The sequence below is a fragment of the Scyliorhinus torazame genome, chromosome 13, assembly GCF_047496885.1.
Source record: "Scyliorhinus torazame isolate Kashiwa2021f chromosome 13, sScyTor2.1, whole genome shotgun sequence".
Lineage (NCBI taxonomy): Eukaryota > Metazoa > Chordata > Chondrichthyes > Carcharhiniformes > Scyliorhinidae > Scyliorhinus > Scyliorhinus torazame.
The window spans coordinates 39,480,853-39,499,155 of record NC_092719.1 but is presented as its reverse complement, the minus strand read 5'-3'; the positions used below and the strand labels follow the sequence as shown (position 1 = coordinate 39,499,155).

The 18,303-nt window shown below is 39.9% G+C and overlaps 1 protein-coding gene across 4 annotated transcripts in view; it reads left to right on the top strand.

The window, feature by feature from the left end:
- LOC140387976 (voltage-dependent calcium channel subunit alpha-2/delta-1) overlaps positions 1-17,814 on the top strand; it is an 890,358-nt gene extending 872,544 nt beyond the window's left edge. For all 4 annotated transcript variants that reach the window (XM_072471400.1, XM_072471399.1, XM_072471398.1 and 1 more), the window contains one exon: positions 7,352-17,814. In XM_072471400.1, coding sequence (XP_072327501.1) covers positions 7,352-7,468 — 117 coding nt within the window. In that variant the 3' untranslated portion in view covers positions 7,469-17,814. The remainder of the gene's footprint in view (positions 1-7,351) is intronic.
- Positions 17,815-18,303: the final 489 nt, after the last annotated feature.

Below are 18,303 nucleotides of genomic sequence, written 5' to 3'. Positions count from 1 at the left end.
GCCCATCGAGTCTGCACCAACCCTCCGTAAGAGCACTGTACCTAGGCCCACACCCCCTCTCTCTCCCCGTCACCCCGCACATTGATCATGGCCAATCCACCAAAGTTACACATCGTTGGACGGTGGGAGGAAACCGGAGAACCCGGAGGAAACCCACGCAGACATGGGGAGAACGTGCAAACACCACACACAGTCACACAAGGCCAGAATCAAACCTGTGTCTCTGGCCCTGTGACCAGCAATGTTTTTTTTTTAATTTAGAGTACCCCAATTCTTTTTTTTTCCAATTAAGGGGCAATTTAGTGTGGCCAATTCTAATTGGCCTACCCTGCACATTTGGGTTGAGGGAGTGAGACCCGCGCAGACACGGGGAGAATGTGCAAACTCCACATGGACAGTGATCCAGGGCAGGGTTCAAACCCAGGTCCTCAGAGCCTTAAGGCAGCAGTGCTAACTACTGCACCATCGTGCCGCCCGTGAGGCAGCAGTGCTAACCACTGATGAATGCTGATGAAGCCAGCTCGTCAAGTGAATAAGTAATTATTTTTCCAACGGAAATAGAAAAAAACGTTATTATATACTTGTTATAATTGGGGCCTTCTGGATGTAGAAAACCAAAAAATCCAGAAAGCCCCCAGTTTGCTTCATGCACAGCTGAACCATGAAATTAATTTTGGGGTTAGAATTCCAATGCTTGTGCACTTCACAAATTGTGAAATATGGTGATATCTGCTTCTGGCATGTGCCGGGAACAGGTACATTGCAACTTATAGCCCTTAGTTGCCTAGTCATAATTGTTAAAATTAACTTGTTTCAGAATTATTGAGAGCAGACAAAACAAATCTGCAATGTTGGTTTGAGTTTCCAGCATTATAGTTTTGTTTTTGAAGTTACATGATTTTCGTGTATAGCAATCTCTTATCATTGGGCACGCTGTTATAAACTGTTGGACAATGTTGGAAAAATGGAGTGAATGATTTTATTTAAGATTAGGCAGCATTTTATCACATTTTATTTAACTGCGGAAGTGAAGCACAATTCTGTGTACTGCTGTTCAGGCAGAAAGTTAGTTTTCATCTTACACATGAGGAATGCCATTTAGCTCATCTTCAATTGTCCATCCAGATTGGTGAATCTAATTGTCTGTAAAAAAAATTCCAGGGGTTTTCACCATCATTACTATGCCTGCAATTATGAATCATTCTTTATAACAGCGTAAGAAATAGGAGCAGTAGACAATTAGTCCATTCATATTCCTCTGTCTTTCGATAGGATCATGTTGGTTGAATTGTGGTCTCAACTCCACTTTCCTACCTGCCTCCCATAACCTCCCATGCCTCTCTTGTAGATCAAAAATCTGTCTGATTCAGCCGTGAAAATATTCAATGACCCACTCTCCACTGCTTTATGGGGAAGAGAGTTCCAAACAATACCAACCCTCTGAGAGAAGAAATCCCTCTTCATCCCGGTCTTAAATGGGAGATCCCTTATTTTTTGCCCCAAAGTTCTAGGTTTCTCCATGAGAGGAAATATCTTCTCACTATCTACCCTGTCAAGCCCCCTCAGGATCTCATATGTTTCAATAAGATCACCACTCACGAACAAGTATAGGCACAACCTGCTCAATCTTTCCTCATGAGGCATCCCAGGAAATAGCCTAGTGTACCTTCTCAGAACTGCGTCCAATGCAAGTATACCCCCCTTAGGTATGGAGACCAAAACTGTGCACAGTGCCCCAGGGAAGGTCTCACTAGTTCTCAGTACAGTTAGAGCAAAACTCCCCTAATTCCTTTGAGCGAATAGCTCTCTGATGTCAGTTATAAATCTACTTTTTACTTGAAAGTCACCCTTGTTTCTTGGCAACTAGAGTTGAAAGTTATATCCATGCAGTGGTCTGATCAATGTGCTATAGAGTTTGATTGCTATTCCCTCCCGATGCCTTATATTCTACTGTTTTTGGCTATGTGGCTCAACCATCAGTTCTCTTGCTCGCTCTGTTACTCTGTGTTGTTTCAACAGGCAGAGCTTTGAATCTGAGGGTCTCTTTCCATTTCTGAACTCTGCCTTTTCACATCCATTCCCAGAGATCCAAGGACTAAAATGTATTTCAAGTGTTATACTGTGGTTGATTAAGGTTAACCTATAGCCAATCCACCTACCCCTGCACATCTTTGGACTGTGGGAGGAAACCGGAGCACTCGGAGGAAACCAACGCAGACACGGGGAGAACGTGAAGACTCCACTCAGGCAGTGACCCAGCGGGGAATCGAACCTGGTACCCTGGCACTGTGAAGCCATTTTGCTAACCACTATGTTACTGTGCTGCCCAAGTTTGCTGCGAGGCTGAGATATTCAGGGTGCAGCATGTTCCATCATGAACTGTTACGAAGGGATCCTCCAGACCTGGCCAGCCAGCTGAAGTGTTTTTTCATTGTACCAACTAGTCTGCTCTATGATGGCCTTTCTACTACCAACGACCTGCTTATATCCTATTTCAATGGCCAAATGAGCATGCCATTAGCCAGCTGATGCTCATGCACTGAATACCTCTGATGGAAACCTTCAGGAATCAACAACTGCCACAATATGAAAATATCAAGGCAGTCTCTTGGAATCCAACCGGGACTTTTGCATTATGACCCTAACATGGCTATTAATCAGTTGCACGTTAGGGACCAAAACATTTTTCAAATGAGGTGTGCTCAACTTATGGATACCCAAAGACTATAAAGCAGCCCGTTATTGCCTAAGCTTTGGAAAGTTTGCTGTAGCTGCAAAACCAACCACCCATGATCATAGAACCATAGAATTTACAGTGCAGAAGGAGGCCATTCAGCCCATCATATCTGTACCATCCCTTGGAAAGAGCACCCTACTTAAGCCCATGCCTCCACCCTACCTCCGTAACCCCACCTAACCTTTTGGGCACTAAGGGGCAATTTAGCATGACCAATCCTGCACATCTTTTGACTGTGGGTGACACCGGAGCACCCGGAGGAAACCCACACAGACACAGGGAGAAACTGCAAACTCCACAAAGACAGTCACCCGAGGCCGGAATTGAACCCGGATCCCTGGAGCTGTGAGGCAGCAGTGCTAAGCACTGTGCCGCGGTGTGACAGAAATTAGTTTGTTAACCCTACAAAAAGTGGGTGATGTGACCTTTTTTATACAGAAGGGCATGGCTGGCAGGCTGTCCACCATGTCACCTGGTGCAACCTAGAAGGATGCTGAGGTGAAAAAATCGAGACTGATTGTCATCTTCAGAAAAGCCTTTGACAAAGTGCCTCATGGCAGACTGGTACAAAAGGTGAAGCCACACAGGATCAGAGATGAGGTGGTAAGATGGAAACAGAACTGGTTAGGTCACAGAGGGCAGAGGTTAGCAGTAGAAGGGTGTTTTTCTAAATGAAAGGTTGTGATTAGTGGTGTTCCACAGGGATCGGTGCTGGGGCCTCTGTTGCTGTAGTATTAATAAATGATTTAGAGGAAAATGTAGCTGGTCTGATTAGTAAGTTCGCGGATGACACCAAGGTTGTTGGAGTGGCAGATAGTATTGAGGATTGTCAGAGGATACAGCAGGACACAGATAGGTTGGAGACTTGGGCGGAGAAATGGCAAATGGAGTTTAATCAGGACAAATGTGAGATTATGCATTTTGGTAGGTCTAACATAGAGGGGAAATAAACAGTAAATGGCAAAACTCTTAGAATATAGAAAGTCAGAGAGATCTGGGCATACAGGTCCACAGATCTTTGAAAGTAGCAACATAAGTGGACAAAGTAGTCAAGAAAGCACATGGAATGCTTGCCTTCATTGGGCGGGGCATCGAGTATAAAAACTTGCAAGTCATGCTACCGTTGTATAGAAACTTGGTAAGGCCGCACTTGGAAAATTGCGCACAATTTTGGTCTCCACATTAACAGAAGGATGTGGCGGCTTTGGAGAGCGTGCAGAGGACGTTTACCAGGATGTTGCCTGGTCTGGAGGGTGTTAGCTATGTGGAGAGGCTGAATAGACTCGGGCTGTTTTCATTAGAACGATGGAGGTTGAGGGGCGACCTTATAGAGGTCTACAGGATTATAAGAGGCATGGATAGAGTGGGTTGGCAGGCACTCTTTCCCAGGTTTACGGGTCAGTCACTAGGGGCATAGGTTTTCGGTCCGTGGGGCAAAGTTTAGAGGAGATGTGCGAGGCAGGTTTTTTACACCGAGGATGGTGAGTGCCTGGAGCGCGCTGCCAGCGGAGGTTGTGGAAGCCGATACATTAACGGCATTCACAGGGTATCTCGACAAATACATGGATAGGATGGGTATCGAGGGATACAGCACTAGGAAGTGCTGAGGGTTTTGGCCAACGGTGGTATCATGATCGACATAGGCTTGGAGGACCGAAGGGCCTGTTCCCGTGCTGTATTGTTCTTTGTTCTTTATTCATTCATGCGCACACAAAACAAGTGCACCTCCAGTTGGTGGCTTGTTATCTTGCTGCAACAACTGGCTCAGAGCATTTAAAGCCCCTCAGCTGAAATGTAGCCTCTTTCAGACATTGCTCGGTCATTGAATTTTGCATCTGTGTTCCCTGCCTTGTGCGTAGTTTTGTCCCTATACTGGCTGCACTGATACTTGCAGCTGTTTTTGCTCTTCCTGCTCCCCTGCAGCTTTAAGGATTTAGCTAGAATATTCAGACTGCATGAGCATTCAGAAGTTATCGAATTTGGGAACAAATTTACCTCTCTCTACCCCAAACCTATAGTCTATAACAAGCCAGGCTCCTTTCCAACTCGACTCACTAATCCAACAAGTTTCAGGTAAGTTACTCTTGAAATTTTCCTCCAGACGACCAACCTGATCCGAATCTTATCTAAAAGTGCAATCTAGCATTGTATGTACAAAAAGGGTGGTTGGCATGCCAGTATCATTTTAAGACAACATCTGTGCCGTAAATGCCTGGTGGGCTGAGTTGAAATTTGTCCCAGCTACTGAGTTACTTTGGAAGAGGAAGAGGAAATCAAAAATAAGTGGTTCTTTCCGATGATATAACCTTCTGCATATTCCAAGCACTTTCTTTTTAAAGTTCAGATTTCTAACATTCACAATTCTTCATCTTATCTGTAAAACATTATTTTGAGATCAGGATCAAGGGTTAGTATATACACAGGATATCATCAAACGTAGGAGGTATATAATATTGCGCTTTAATGCGTGGGTCAAACCCCATCTGGAGTATTATGTGTAATTCTGAACATCAATTCAAAGGAAGGTAATATTGTTATTGACAGGTAGCAAGGTAAACAGCAAAATGTGTCAGAAAAGGAAATTTGTCCAATTCTCTATCACTCAAAATAATGATCTGCTCTCTTTCAGAATATCTTTAACATATGAATATTGCTGGAAATTACATTTTGTGAAGCTTTTTGACTTGTATTCATCCGGACAATTGCAAGAATAGCAACATCAAGGAAACAATGACTTTATACTGCTTGGGAAGAGGGTGTTGATTGTTTGGCTGTGGACTCTGATTGGTGCAGGCGCTGCCATGGAGAATGCACAAGTTGATGGTGACTGACAGTTAACTGCCAAGGGTTGTTTTGAATTTAAACCAAGCAGCGTGACTCTGTTTGGCAAGGCATTTCCCTGTGGAACGAACCAGCAAATGGCTATCGCTTATTGTGTTTAGTTGAAACAAGCAATTGCCATTTGCTGCTTAATTCCACTAATCAAAGTCGAGCTGCCTGCTTAAATTTCAAACAATGTTTGGCAGTTAACTGTCAGTTACCATCAGCTAGTGCATTCTCCTTGGCAATGCCTCTCCCATTCAGACTTGGCAACCAATCAACACTTTCTTCTCATGCAAAATAAAGTTATTGTTCCCCCCATACTGGTGTTGTTGTGATTATCCTGATGAGTTCAAGATGTAAAGATTCAACAAAATGTAATTTTTCATCAATACTCAAATTCTGTACCACCAAATTTCTATTTATTTTTAATATTTTTAAAATGACGACCAAGATATTTGTTTTTCAGTCATCTATACCTTTTTGGTTGAGAGCCTAGTAGCAAATGCACTGAGAATTTCTGGAGCGTGGGTACTATTTTTATAGGGAGTGGCTCACCTTTGTTTTATATTTTTACTGGCAAGGCAAAATAGTTTGATTAGTTTCTTTTTTAATATAAATTTAGAGTAGCCAATTATTTTTTCTCCAATTAAGGGGCAATTAAGCGTGGCCAATCCACCTAATCTGCATACTTTGGGTTGTGGAGGCGAATCCCACGCAGACATGGGGAGAATGTGCAAACTCCACACGGACAGTGACCCGGGGCCGGGATTTGAACCAGGGTCCTCAGCGCCTCAGTCCCAGTGCTAACCACTGTGCCACGTGCTTCCCCAGTTCGATAAGCTTCTCAGACAAATAGTGCACTTTTGCCACTGTGAGACAGAGTTGGAGCTGTTAGCTTTTAAAGGCTGTCTCAATATTGAACATTGGTAACATAATAAGCTTCTTCTGGCATGAAGATCCTGTGATGATAACTGGTCATCTTTGTTTTGTGTGATTCATCTGGTTGTCTCCATATCACAGAAGTGGTAAGATGTTTATCCCCCAAAAAGGTGTAGTGATTAAGCAAGACTTGCTTTGTGGTGGTGGTAAGCCGCTCAGTAGAGAGGGCAAGTTTTGAATTTTTTGGTATGTGGTTGAAAGGGAAAAAGTTCAAGTTAAATTAGACCTTAATGTTTTGTGTGAATGGTGATTCTATCTTCCCAAGTTTAAGCTGTATACCCCTTGAATAAAACAAAAACTGTCCTGCCTTTTCACAGCCTTTGCAAGATGCATAAAACATGGCGACAAAAGCTTTATTTTATCCTGGGCCTTTGACTTCTTGGGATGTTACAAAAGAACTAACAACCAATGAATGAATTTTGAAATTCATCCTGTAAGCAATCTGGCAGTCGGTATATTCAAACACTTCTTTCATTTCTGTCACCTCAGGTAGGCTGGCTGATCAAATCTCATAAAGCTATTAGGATTTGAAATTATTTATCCAAACTTGAAACTGTGATACCAAGAAGTCTGAAGAGAAATTCAGGGTTAGGGTGTGTGAAGTATAATATATTCACACAATGCAAAGTTCTGAAGTGTTTAATATTGTCAATAATTTGCAGAAATACAGGGTGCCACTAGTTCCAGAGAGAGGCTCAAGTGTTCTAAAATATGTGATAATAAAGCCAGCACCTGCAATGTCATTGTCAAAGAAATGTGGTTAATTGCTGCCTGAGCTTAAGAGGTTAATGGCGTCACTTTTGCAGAATGCAGCATGATGACTAACTTTGTTTCTTTCTCCCTTGACAACAGGAGGATGATTCTGAGTGTGGCAGTGGCTCTCGTCTGAGCCCATCTTTATGGTCAATGATAGGGATTCAGCTTGTTCTGCTCTGGTTGCTGAGTAGCGCCAGACCTTATCCATCATGACTGCAGAGAACGGACATCCATCTCCGCTTTCTAGACCCACCACACTGTAGCCCTGGATTAAACTAGGGAAACTTTGTCCCCAGGCAGTAGAAGACTGACCATGTCCATATTCTGGTGTATCACTGTGTGAAAGATTCATTGTTGACTCTCCATATGAAGAATGGTCAAGGTGCTCCATTGACAAGTTTTTAAAAAAGGTTTAAGTCAAACAATGGTAGCAAATTGGATTGTCAGTACTGAAACCTGCCAGGCAACCAATGGGAATGCTAATGCATTTATACAAAGAAACAATTCATTTAAAAAAAGTCCTAGATTTGCTTCTCATCAGGTTCATATTTTGTTTAGCTTACCTGAATCAAGATAAAGGGTATTCGTTGTTCATGGCTTACGTTGGCTGACTGTAGCTAATTTTAACACTACTTGTATGGGCTAGTAATATACAGGCACAACCAGCTGTCCTATTGGTATAAGACCAGAAAGCTTAAACAGTATCATGTTGGATACCAACCAGTAATTGCAACCTTTCTAAGGTTTTGACATACCAAAGTCCACTGATTATGCTGTGGCTTATGTTATTATATTATTGTTAGCTATTCTGTTACCAAAGGATGCCTGTTCCCCCCCTCCTTCCCTCTCATTAAGTCATAACTCCATGCCTGATGCCCTTCATGTTTGCTGAAGCAAATGCATAATGATTGTTGTATCCCACACAAGAAATAGTGCTAAGGCTTGTGAATGAAAAAGCTGTCATTGTGGCGATTGAGTTTTGGACACTGATGCTTTTTTGCATGAAGATGCTGCTGCTATTTTCTCTTTTAGTTTTACTGTAGGAGTGTAGTCGATGTGCAAGAGCGACTGAGTGAGCCAAATGTTGTTGATGCAAAATTTTGATAATATGATGTAATATAACTGTTTCACTTATAACAACTAAATATTGTCAAACATACCTCTCTCAAAGTTCAGGCTGAAAGGATGCAAATTTTAATTAAAATAGCATTTTGAGATTTAAATTTTATATTTTAAGCAGTTGGGTTTGAGCCAAGTGCTCCTGTTACTACTACAGCACAACCTACCACTGTGCAATTTCTGTAATATACGAGGAATAGACTTGTACAAGTCATTTAACTAAATTACAAAAAAAATCCCAAAGTATTTGAAATGTGGCAAAGTAAATTTGAAATCAAACAGGTAAAGCTGATGTTTGGCAGACAGTTGATTCTATAGGGAAAATTATATATTATGAGCCTAATAATTGAGTAAAGGCATGCAATTTGAGATTTCATATCATAGCTAAGTAGGAGTTTTATTTACTAATTATGTGATGTGATATTGGGAAACGTACCCAAGGCATTATGTCAACTAAAGCAAAAAGGGGGCATTTAAGTTGAATAGTACTTTGGAGTAATACATAACAATGTTCACTTTTTATGTATATTTCAGCCTGTCTTAGTGCACAATATTTGTTGATTGTGCATAAGTCTTTTCATTTTTAAGAGAATCATCCTCTGGTCTTGGTTATAAATGGATGTAATTCCAAAGTATTTATCCTAAATTCGAATCCATGCTCTGTCAATGTCAACCATCTGGGGCTAAAGAGAGGGGAAAATGTTTCAGAAGAATATTGAAATGACTAAAGAATTTAAACTGCATCAGTAAAAAAAAAACGATCAGGGTGACAGCAGATCATTGCAACATTTTGGTTGCCTCAGCCGTCTCTTTTCATTCAGAAACGGAGCATACCTTAATGAGTTTGCATGATCAGTTCAGTATTTCAAAGTATGTAAGTAATCAGATGTTAATGTATGTGGAAACAGTATTTAAAATCTTTTGGCTAAGATGAGGATAGTTTTGTTATATGGCTGACTGATGCCTTTTTTGGGCAAGAGTTTCAACTGAAGGTCTGTCGGTCATGGTACCAAATTCAGTGGATTCTACAGCTTTTGTATCAGTGACCTTTTTGCCAGCACGATTCCAATTGTTCGCTTTCATTGATGCAATGTCAGATTAGCAGGCAATTTCATTCATCTTATTTTCTTTTAAATGGACCAGAGTCAGGAAAATTGTCCATCATACTATTAAAAATGCAGTGCCCAGTGCCAGCGGCCTGGAGATATGCCATGGGAAAATTACACACATTATTTGGGGTTTGCCAAAGTGATACGGTGGTATGTGATCGATGCATTGTCTCAGAATCACTCTTCCCTTGTGAGAGTGAGTCCATGCTCAAGAACTTGTCATTCATTGAAACACACGGAGATTACGCTACCAGTGTTTGACAGGGAATAAAACCCTGTAGCTCCATCAGTGGACTGCAGATGCTATTCTGCATGTAACCAAAGGCCAGACAACTTGCAGATTAACATGCATAGCTCATATCTGTCCAGGCAGTATTACCCTCAATTTACATATCTAGTTGATGCCATCACTGACAGATGCAGAATTCACCAGCAAGCCACCAGTATGTCCCAAACAGCAAGTACAAATACTTTTTTAAAAAATCCTTACCTTATTATTTGTTTCTCCTCCTCTCAGAGTCCTTGTAACATGTATCATTACCTGACAAATACTGCCGAGAGCCTCTTTTCTCTGATGGTACCACTTTGTAACCACCATTAACAGGCACACACACAAGCAACCTGGGTTAACCCACTCTCCCATTTTCTTCTGCCGTGGTGAAAATACGCCTTGCCTCCATTTGCTCTCCCTGAGTGTTCACTCTTTTCAAATATTCAATGCCAGTATATCTTGCTGAAATGATTGATACTGATGTAATATCATAGATAGCGTACTTTGATTTAAATACTGCCATAACATGCCCGTGTATGCCAGCCAACATACTGTCAATAGGTGTTTGCAGATGAGCAATAAGGAGAGAGCACAAAGCCTTTGTTTTACTGTTAATTTCACAGCAGCGAGCTATGACATTTAAGAGTAAGCATTCTATATAGAAAATTGTGTTCATCAACGAACTTCCCTCCTGTTTGTTAATATTGCTTTCATATTTCTGTGACTATGTCATGACTATTTCAAGAATTCAAAAATAATGCAGATCTATCTTGTTTTGCAATTTTTCCACATTACCATATCATTTTAAGGTTGGTTTATATGTAAATATGAGGAAACTTCATCCAAAATGTTAAAACCTGTGAAGAAATTGTCAGATTACAGTGCTTTTTCTGTTCAATAACTTACATTGTGTTATTGTAAATCATGTATATTATGTCGCCCTCAACCCTGAGCCAATTTGGGTTTAAGATTCTGGGAAACCGATGTTCATAAGATTGAAGAATTGACCCGAGTACATTTGTGCAGGAAGTATTTTGTCGCCATCCAGTACAGACAACCTAAGCTCATTAATTCTTATGCATCTGTTTATTGCCAAATGGAAATTAATGAAAGATAATGTAAACAATTAACATTGTTCATTGCCAACTGAAAGATGCATGGGTTTTCTAAAGGGATTCATCTATGTTAGGGTTAAATTTTACTAATCTCATATAGGAAATTTAATTGGCACACTCTGCTAAGTTTCAAAAAGTAGTAAATCCAGGAGTAGAAGTTATAAATCCAGGCCGTTTCTTTCCTTCTGTCACAAACAATTTATCAATTCTGTAGAACTCTACAACCTGTTGGCTGAGGTTGGCCTGGTGATTTATTATAAGGAAATATTAGATAGTATTTAGATACATTTTCGGAAAGATATCAGGAGTTTGATTTTTGCTTTTGCCAGCTTACTTCTTTGAAATAGGTTTGAAGCAATGGGTTGATAGATACATGTTCTACAAATCCTTTTTTGATTGTTGTGATCCTACAATGTCAATTGAATCCAGCCAAGAGTTTGATGTTAAGAATCTGAATCAATATGTGTTAAAGATACCGCTTCAGAGACATTGTAATGGCTATCGTGATTGATGTAATCCTCTGAATTGCAACCAAAATGTATGTACAGATCAATTCAGATATTGGGTAGTCAAGCTGTGAAGACAAAAGGGTCACTCAATACAGATGTGAAGCACTTAAATGAGTTGGATGCAATGATTCTGATTGGTTGTAAATGGATCAAATTCAGTAAAATATTTATTTTCCTATTCATAGAATAGCACTGTGAATCTACATTTTTCACGTTGTGAGTCTTCATTTTTCCTATTATTCATCAACATTTTAGATGTGTTTCATAATGTCTTCATCTGCTGTTCGGTTGGAGGAACCATATTAACAACTGTAGATTTTTAGCGCAGTGATCGGGAACAGCTTTGAATTATAGTGGGTGGTATCTTACCAACATAAAAGATTCTCTGGGGTTGGGACCATATGCTGGTCCCAACCCTGATGACGCCTATGTGTGATCTTTCCGGAGCTAAGCAAATAACATGGTGCTTCCAGGAACCCTGTCCAATCAGGGATGGTGGATTGGTTGCACAGGTGGGAGGGCCAATTGAAGCTTCTGAAGCTGTAGACAGTTGTCACCCCCTACAAGGAAGGTGGGCATGGCCAATGTACGTGGAGGATCGGTGAGGGGAGGGGGGGGGGGGTCTCAAGTTGGAAGTGCCTTTTAAAGATTTTAGGCAATGGTTAAAATAAGTTTGGTTATAGTCCCAGACCATCACTGGGGAATGGAAACCCCTCCACATATTGACCTGTGACCTTCTGGCACCCTTGGCTCTGGAGTTAGAGTTAGATAGACCAAAGGAGGTTTAACTGACACCCTGGCTAGCTGCCAGGAGACTGCCTGCAGCCATCTGCTTTGGCTTCAGTGAGGAGGGCATGTCTGCTGTTCAAAAGATGCTCTGTGTGTCACCAATCATCCCCAAAATAAGCAATTAATTTCCACTAGTTTGTTACCCACCATTGCCAGGCTGACCCTACCATAGTAAGATCACTCAGAGATGGGAACTGTGAGAAATTCCCTGTCCATCCGCATTCAATGCTGCCTCCGCATAGCAGATCAAATCGCGCCCACTGTCTACACATACCACACTCATCAAGGTGAAACGAAATGCAGCACACAACTAAACAATTCACGCTATACCTCTTGTTGGCCTCAGAGTACCAGTGACATTTCTTATGTTAGAAAATAGTTCACGAGTTTGTCGAATCTTTTCAAACCTGGAAGTTTAAAGGTGGGCTATTAGGTTCCCTACACGCAGCTTAAACTTCAGTTAAGTTGCAACTGGTGCAAAGCCAGTAAGACAACCTCCTTGAGGTGATGCTGCAGCCAATGAATCCTGATGCTCCACAAATATTGTCCAGTTCAATATGAAAATGAATCAAGGCAGTTTAAACCCAGTCATGTCACTTAAGAGAATAAAAATGATCAATTTATTTATCATTGAGTGTTGTCTGCTTTGGTAACTCCATATTTATACTCCGTCTTTTCCCATTTAATCATTAAGCTCATCATAAAAGTTTTCTTTTTAAAGCTTACTTCTGGTAGCTAACTTTAAAGAATTTTGGTGTGGGATTTTTTTAAACTCCAGTTCTCTAAGCTACATGCAAACCTCAATATGTCATCAGAACACTGCACTCTTCTGCAGTAACTGTTTGCCTCTTTGGCCCGGATAGGTGATGATTCTTTCTTCCAAGTAAAGTTCCTTTTCATGAATAGGAAACAGTTAAGACTGCCATTCAGTCTTCAGATGTTACAGATGAAACAATCCTATCAAATCAGGTTTATCTATCCCATATTAGACTTTAATTTACTGTTATGGGCACAGCTAATGTTAAATGCTAGGTATTCTAAAACCCAGAAGGTAACGTTGGAATGCCTGCTCCCAGCTGTATTTTTGCAATTTGTATCATGTGAGGAAAGGTGTGAAGGCCAGTAAACATTGTCCCAGCCTCTCTTGTGATTATTTCAAATAAAGTAAATGTTTATTAAACAGTAAAACACACAGTAAGAAAGTCGATTAAAAATACAATTAACTACATTAATGGCTGTAACAATATCTTTACATTTATCCAGTTACCAATTCCTCTATTTTCCTAAACTCAAAGCTAAACCTCCCCAAACATAATTTCATAGATTTTAAGCACGATCCAACAATTGTTACCACACTAGGCACCTATATGTTTTGGGGTTGCTTCAAATTTGGAATAAAGACAGCTGGCTTCGCCAGGCAGAACTCATTGGGTGTGAACACAGCTTCCCGCTGTGTGGGCTGTGATCACTAATCAGCTCCCTTGTATAGGACACATCTGCCTCTGATATATTGTCTTTCTTTTTGATCTTCCATTATTTGAACAAACATTATCAGACATTACTCTTAATTACCTTTATTACATGAGCTCACCATTTAGAATGTAAATGTGAAATCCAGGCACATTTTCCATTGTTACCAAACTTTGCCTTAGATAAACACTTGCTCCTAGTGTTGCTGTGCTAGTCAGCACAACACAACCCTAGTTCTATCAATTCAACCAATCTGTTTCTTTTCCATCTTAAAAAAAAGTTTTCCGTTTAAAACTGCAGCCCCCAGAACACATTCCCAGTGATTGGATTTCTTATTTTCCCATTTTATCACAATGTCCGAACAGTATCTGGAATAATTTAGAGTGTTGCAATTTTGCACAAAAGTCTTCTCCTGTAAAATTGATATTTGAAGCACCTATGTATAATTCTATTGCTGCCAGTTTTTTTTTTTTATTTGTACTGGATTTAAAATTTCAGCATTTGATTCTGTTTGCTCTAATTTGAAAGTACAACTTGGTTACTATTGTTTTAGATGATGTAATCAGATTCTGTCCCTCCCTCTCTGCTAATGGTAAGAATGTTTGATTTTACTCGTGCCCATTTTCTATTCAACTTCTAATATTTTTATTTTGTCTTTCCATTTGAATCCACAGTTCTCACAGAGCTCCCTGTAAATTCTCACACTTTCAGTTATACTGGAATATTTTCCACTTATGTCAAATTTCATTGCGTCAGATTCACTGGAAACAGCAAGAATCTGTATTCTGATTGTTTTTCCCGCACTGGAAACATTCCCTCCAGATTACCACGTTCCTCATATTTACTGCAACCTGTTTAGGAGCTTACTTATCTGTTTATACTCGCTCTGCACTTGAGGCAATATCAAGTGCTGCGTTTACATTTAAATTAGCTTCCTCCAAATGTTTATTTTCAGTATTGAATTTAATTGCAACTGCAGGCGAATCTGTCTGCTAGCTATGTCTCAAGCGCCATACATTAGCAGTTTTTAGGTAGTCTTCTCATTTTGCTAAAAACTGATTAAAGAATTAATGCTCCTTCAGTTTTTCTAGTGTGATGTGCAATGCTTAGCAATAGCCCTTTGAAATAAAATGCTTCTTCTTCAGATTGCCCATTCATTTTTCACATTTGCTCCAATCAGGGCAGTTAGCTATCTGCTTAAACTTTTAATTTGACCCCGACAAATATAAAATAGTCTTTCAGGGTGATCTTTTCAACTGTCGATTGCCATCTTTGTAAATAAATATTTTCCTGTCTTTTAAAATTCATAACCCTGAACCTTGACCGGCTGCCCTAGCATATCTATGAACTTACGGGAAAATAACTAACAGAAAAGACCAGCTGGTACATAGAGGCTGTCCAATACAGTCACATTGCATTGAAGCTGAGTATCATGATCCTCAAGTCTCTAAGCCACCCTGAAGCCAAGTGTTCACCTGGAGAAGGCAGTAGGTTTGTGTTAAAAAGCTAGGCAAGTTTTAGGGGGTGTGGGAGGGGGGGTAGGGGGGGGGGAGAGAGAGACCGGGTGGACAGGACAGGTAAACGAGCTTCAGGAGACCACCGTGTTCATGAGGAACATCATCAATATCCCACTTTCCCTTTTTTATGTAGTGGTATCAGCTATAGTCACATCCAGGTCAATTTGGAACACTTGTGGTGAATCTATATTGACTGCATGTGTCAGTAATCTATTTCAAAGTTTGATAACCTCTGTTGAACCAATCTAGTTCTGTGCTTGTGTAACTTATACATCTGCCTCCTGGTTCTCTCTAACTATCGGACAAATATAGCGCATCCATGGGGACAGAGCCAAATCCCTCATCATTTTACATATCTCAAATGAACCTCTGTGAAGTCCTGTGCTTTTCTTTTGTAAGAAGTGCCAGCTCTCTAACACCTATCATGGTAAGTAAGGGTTTGGAATTTAGGTATCAAACTAGTGGCTCTTCTCTAAACCTTTACCAGCAATACCATGTCACCCACCAAATAAAGGGCCTGGATCTGGACCCAATATTCTACCTGAGGCCAAACCAAGATCTTGCGTATTAGACATTATAATGCTTTTATCCTAGTGATACATTTGAAAATTATATTTTCTTTTCATTACAGTCTCAGCATCGCTAGAGAACCTTTCAGAGACTTGTACAATGACACTATGTCTCTTACCTATTCAACAGACCTTCATTCAGGACCCTGCAGGCATTTACATGCATTGCGTAGTATTACCAATCGGTATCATCTTCCAGATGTGTGCCATATCCAGGTCTGATTGTAGACATTTGTTTTTTTAGCCAACATTCTAATAGTTGCACAAATCTTTTTACCGTTACTGAAGCATGGGAACAGTTCTTCCAATAATCTTCATGCACAGATCCTGTGGGACTCCAGGAGCGGTTAGTTTCCATACAGAAGCAATGTAGTAAATACTAACCCTCTACCTGTGAAATAGCTACCATTTCCCTAACCAACCCAATACCTTTCCTCCAATCCATTACGAAAAGCAAATTACTGGAATCTGAAACAAAAACAGAAAATACTGGACACTCTCAGTAAGTCTGACAACCTCTTTGGAGAGAGAAGGGAGCTAACGTTTCGAGTCTGGATAACTCAAAACATTTGACAAAGAGTCATCCAGACTCGAAATGTTAGCTCTCCACTCTTTTGGGGCAGTCTGTGTGTGGCACCGTGTCAAGTTTTTTGAAAACCAAGTATAAAATGTTGGCACCAACCAACCTGGTATCTTGTTCAGAAGATTCAACCAGGTTAATAAAGTGTAAGATTGAGATATCTGACAATGTATTTTCTGTTCAGCTGATCTTACAGCATATCTCTAATAATCTCTTCTATAAATTTGCCTGTAACTAAAGTCAAGAAAACTGGCCAGTAACGTTTCAGCTATGAATTGTTGCCCTTTTTGAATATTCGCACAACATGAACCTCCCTCCAATCTATGGGAAGAATCCCTAACTGTTGTGATGCAAATAATCTATCAGCAAAAGGCACATTTGGCACATCATAAAGTATTGTAAAGATTTATATTATTTGGCCAGATAAGTATATAAAATGCTACAACGTTCTCCTCTGAGATTCTTTTTTGCTCAGAGCTGAAATATCTTAGTTTCGGAAGTTGCTCTATTTGGCCGTTAGAATTGGGAATCAATCTGGTTGGCAGACTGCATTACCTCAAAGGACTGCGTGAGCCCTTGAACCCTTGCCTAGAATTTGATTGTGCAGTCTGAGCCATGCCTGAACTGAGAAGTCTACCACAGCGTGAATTCTAGTGATTTGAGTTTAACTGATTTGGCAATAGAACGTGAAGATATCCTGTTTGTTTGAAATTCCTAATCGCACAATGAACATTGAATGAACTAATATCCTATCAAGCCTAAAAAATAAAGCATTCATTTTATCAAGACTACAAAGTTAGAAATGTGAATAGGAAAATAAATCAACAATGATCACTTTATTGATTGTTAATTCAAAAGTCATGATTTAAGACTAATTGGGGGGGAGAATGAACAGAATTGTTGCATCCACAACATTGCTAGTTAGTGGACAGATTGATTTAAATATATTTTCAATAAAGCAGCTTTAGTTATAATTGAGCTGTGAAGTTTTGAAGTCCCTGTAACATGTATAATTTAATGCTATTATTTTTAAAGCTTAAGCTGGTAGATAAATTGGTGAAGAGCATTGCTGCCGTTTGTGTGTGTTTGTATGAGGTTTATATAGCTTTTTTTCAAAAATCATCTAGCCCTGTAGCCTTACTGGGTTGCAAGTTGCAAAGCTGTTTTACAATTTGAATGAAGGGAATTGTGCTGTTGTTGACCATAGTACAGAGTGTCCAGATCCTGCTTTAATGGATTGTTTTATTTATGGTCGCAGATGGTTCAATGTGTGTTTTTGCAGAAGGTTCTCCCTGCATTCTGCAGGCCGAAGCCCTCTCCCTTTTTATTGTGCTTTCTGAACGTTTTGTGGAACTTGACAAGCCTGAAAGAAATTTTGTATAAATTTGTACAATACTGTTAAAAAAAAAAACAAAGTTTATAATCTTAGAAATGTTGTGTTACTTTATTCTTGTGCAAATATATTCCGAATAAAAGATTTATCAGTTAAATCATTAAAATGTTTCACCATGCTGAATTTGTGAAGCTGTGTTATTGTATGAATGAACAGTTCTGACAAGCACTTTCCTCGTGTTTGAAACCATCAAATAGGTTCTATTCACTGAGATGAAAATAATGTTAGTCATGTCAAAATATTACAAATTCTGTAAAAAAGAGAAAGATTTATATTTATGTAGCATCTCATTCTCAGAGGCAGCCAATGCACTTCACATACAATGCATCATTTTGAAGTATAGTCTAGGAGATTTGGAAAACAAGCTACTCTTCACATTGAGCTGTGCTGTCATTAATGTACACCTGAACCATCAAAATAGACAAACATGGTTTTGATTTAACATCTCATCTGAAATTGCAGTACTGCTTGGAGGAATTAGCCTGCTTTAATGTGTTCAAGGTTGGGAATGGGGGTTGAATCCACAAACTGTTAATTCAAAGGTTAGAGTGCTACACACTGAACCAAGCTGATACTGGAATCTGGTGCGGGGTTCTGCGATCGGCAA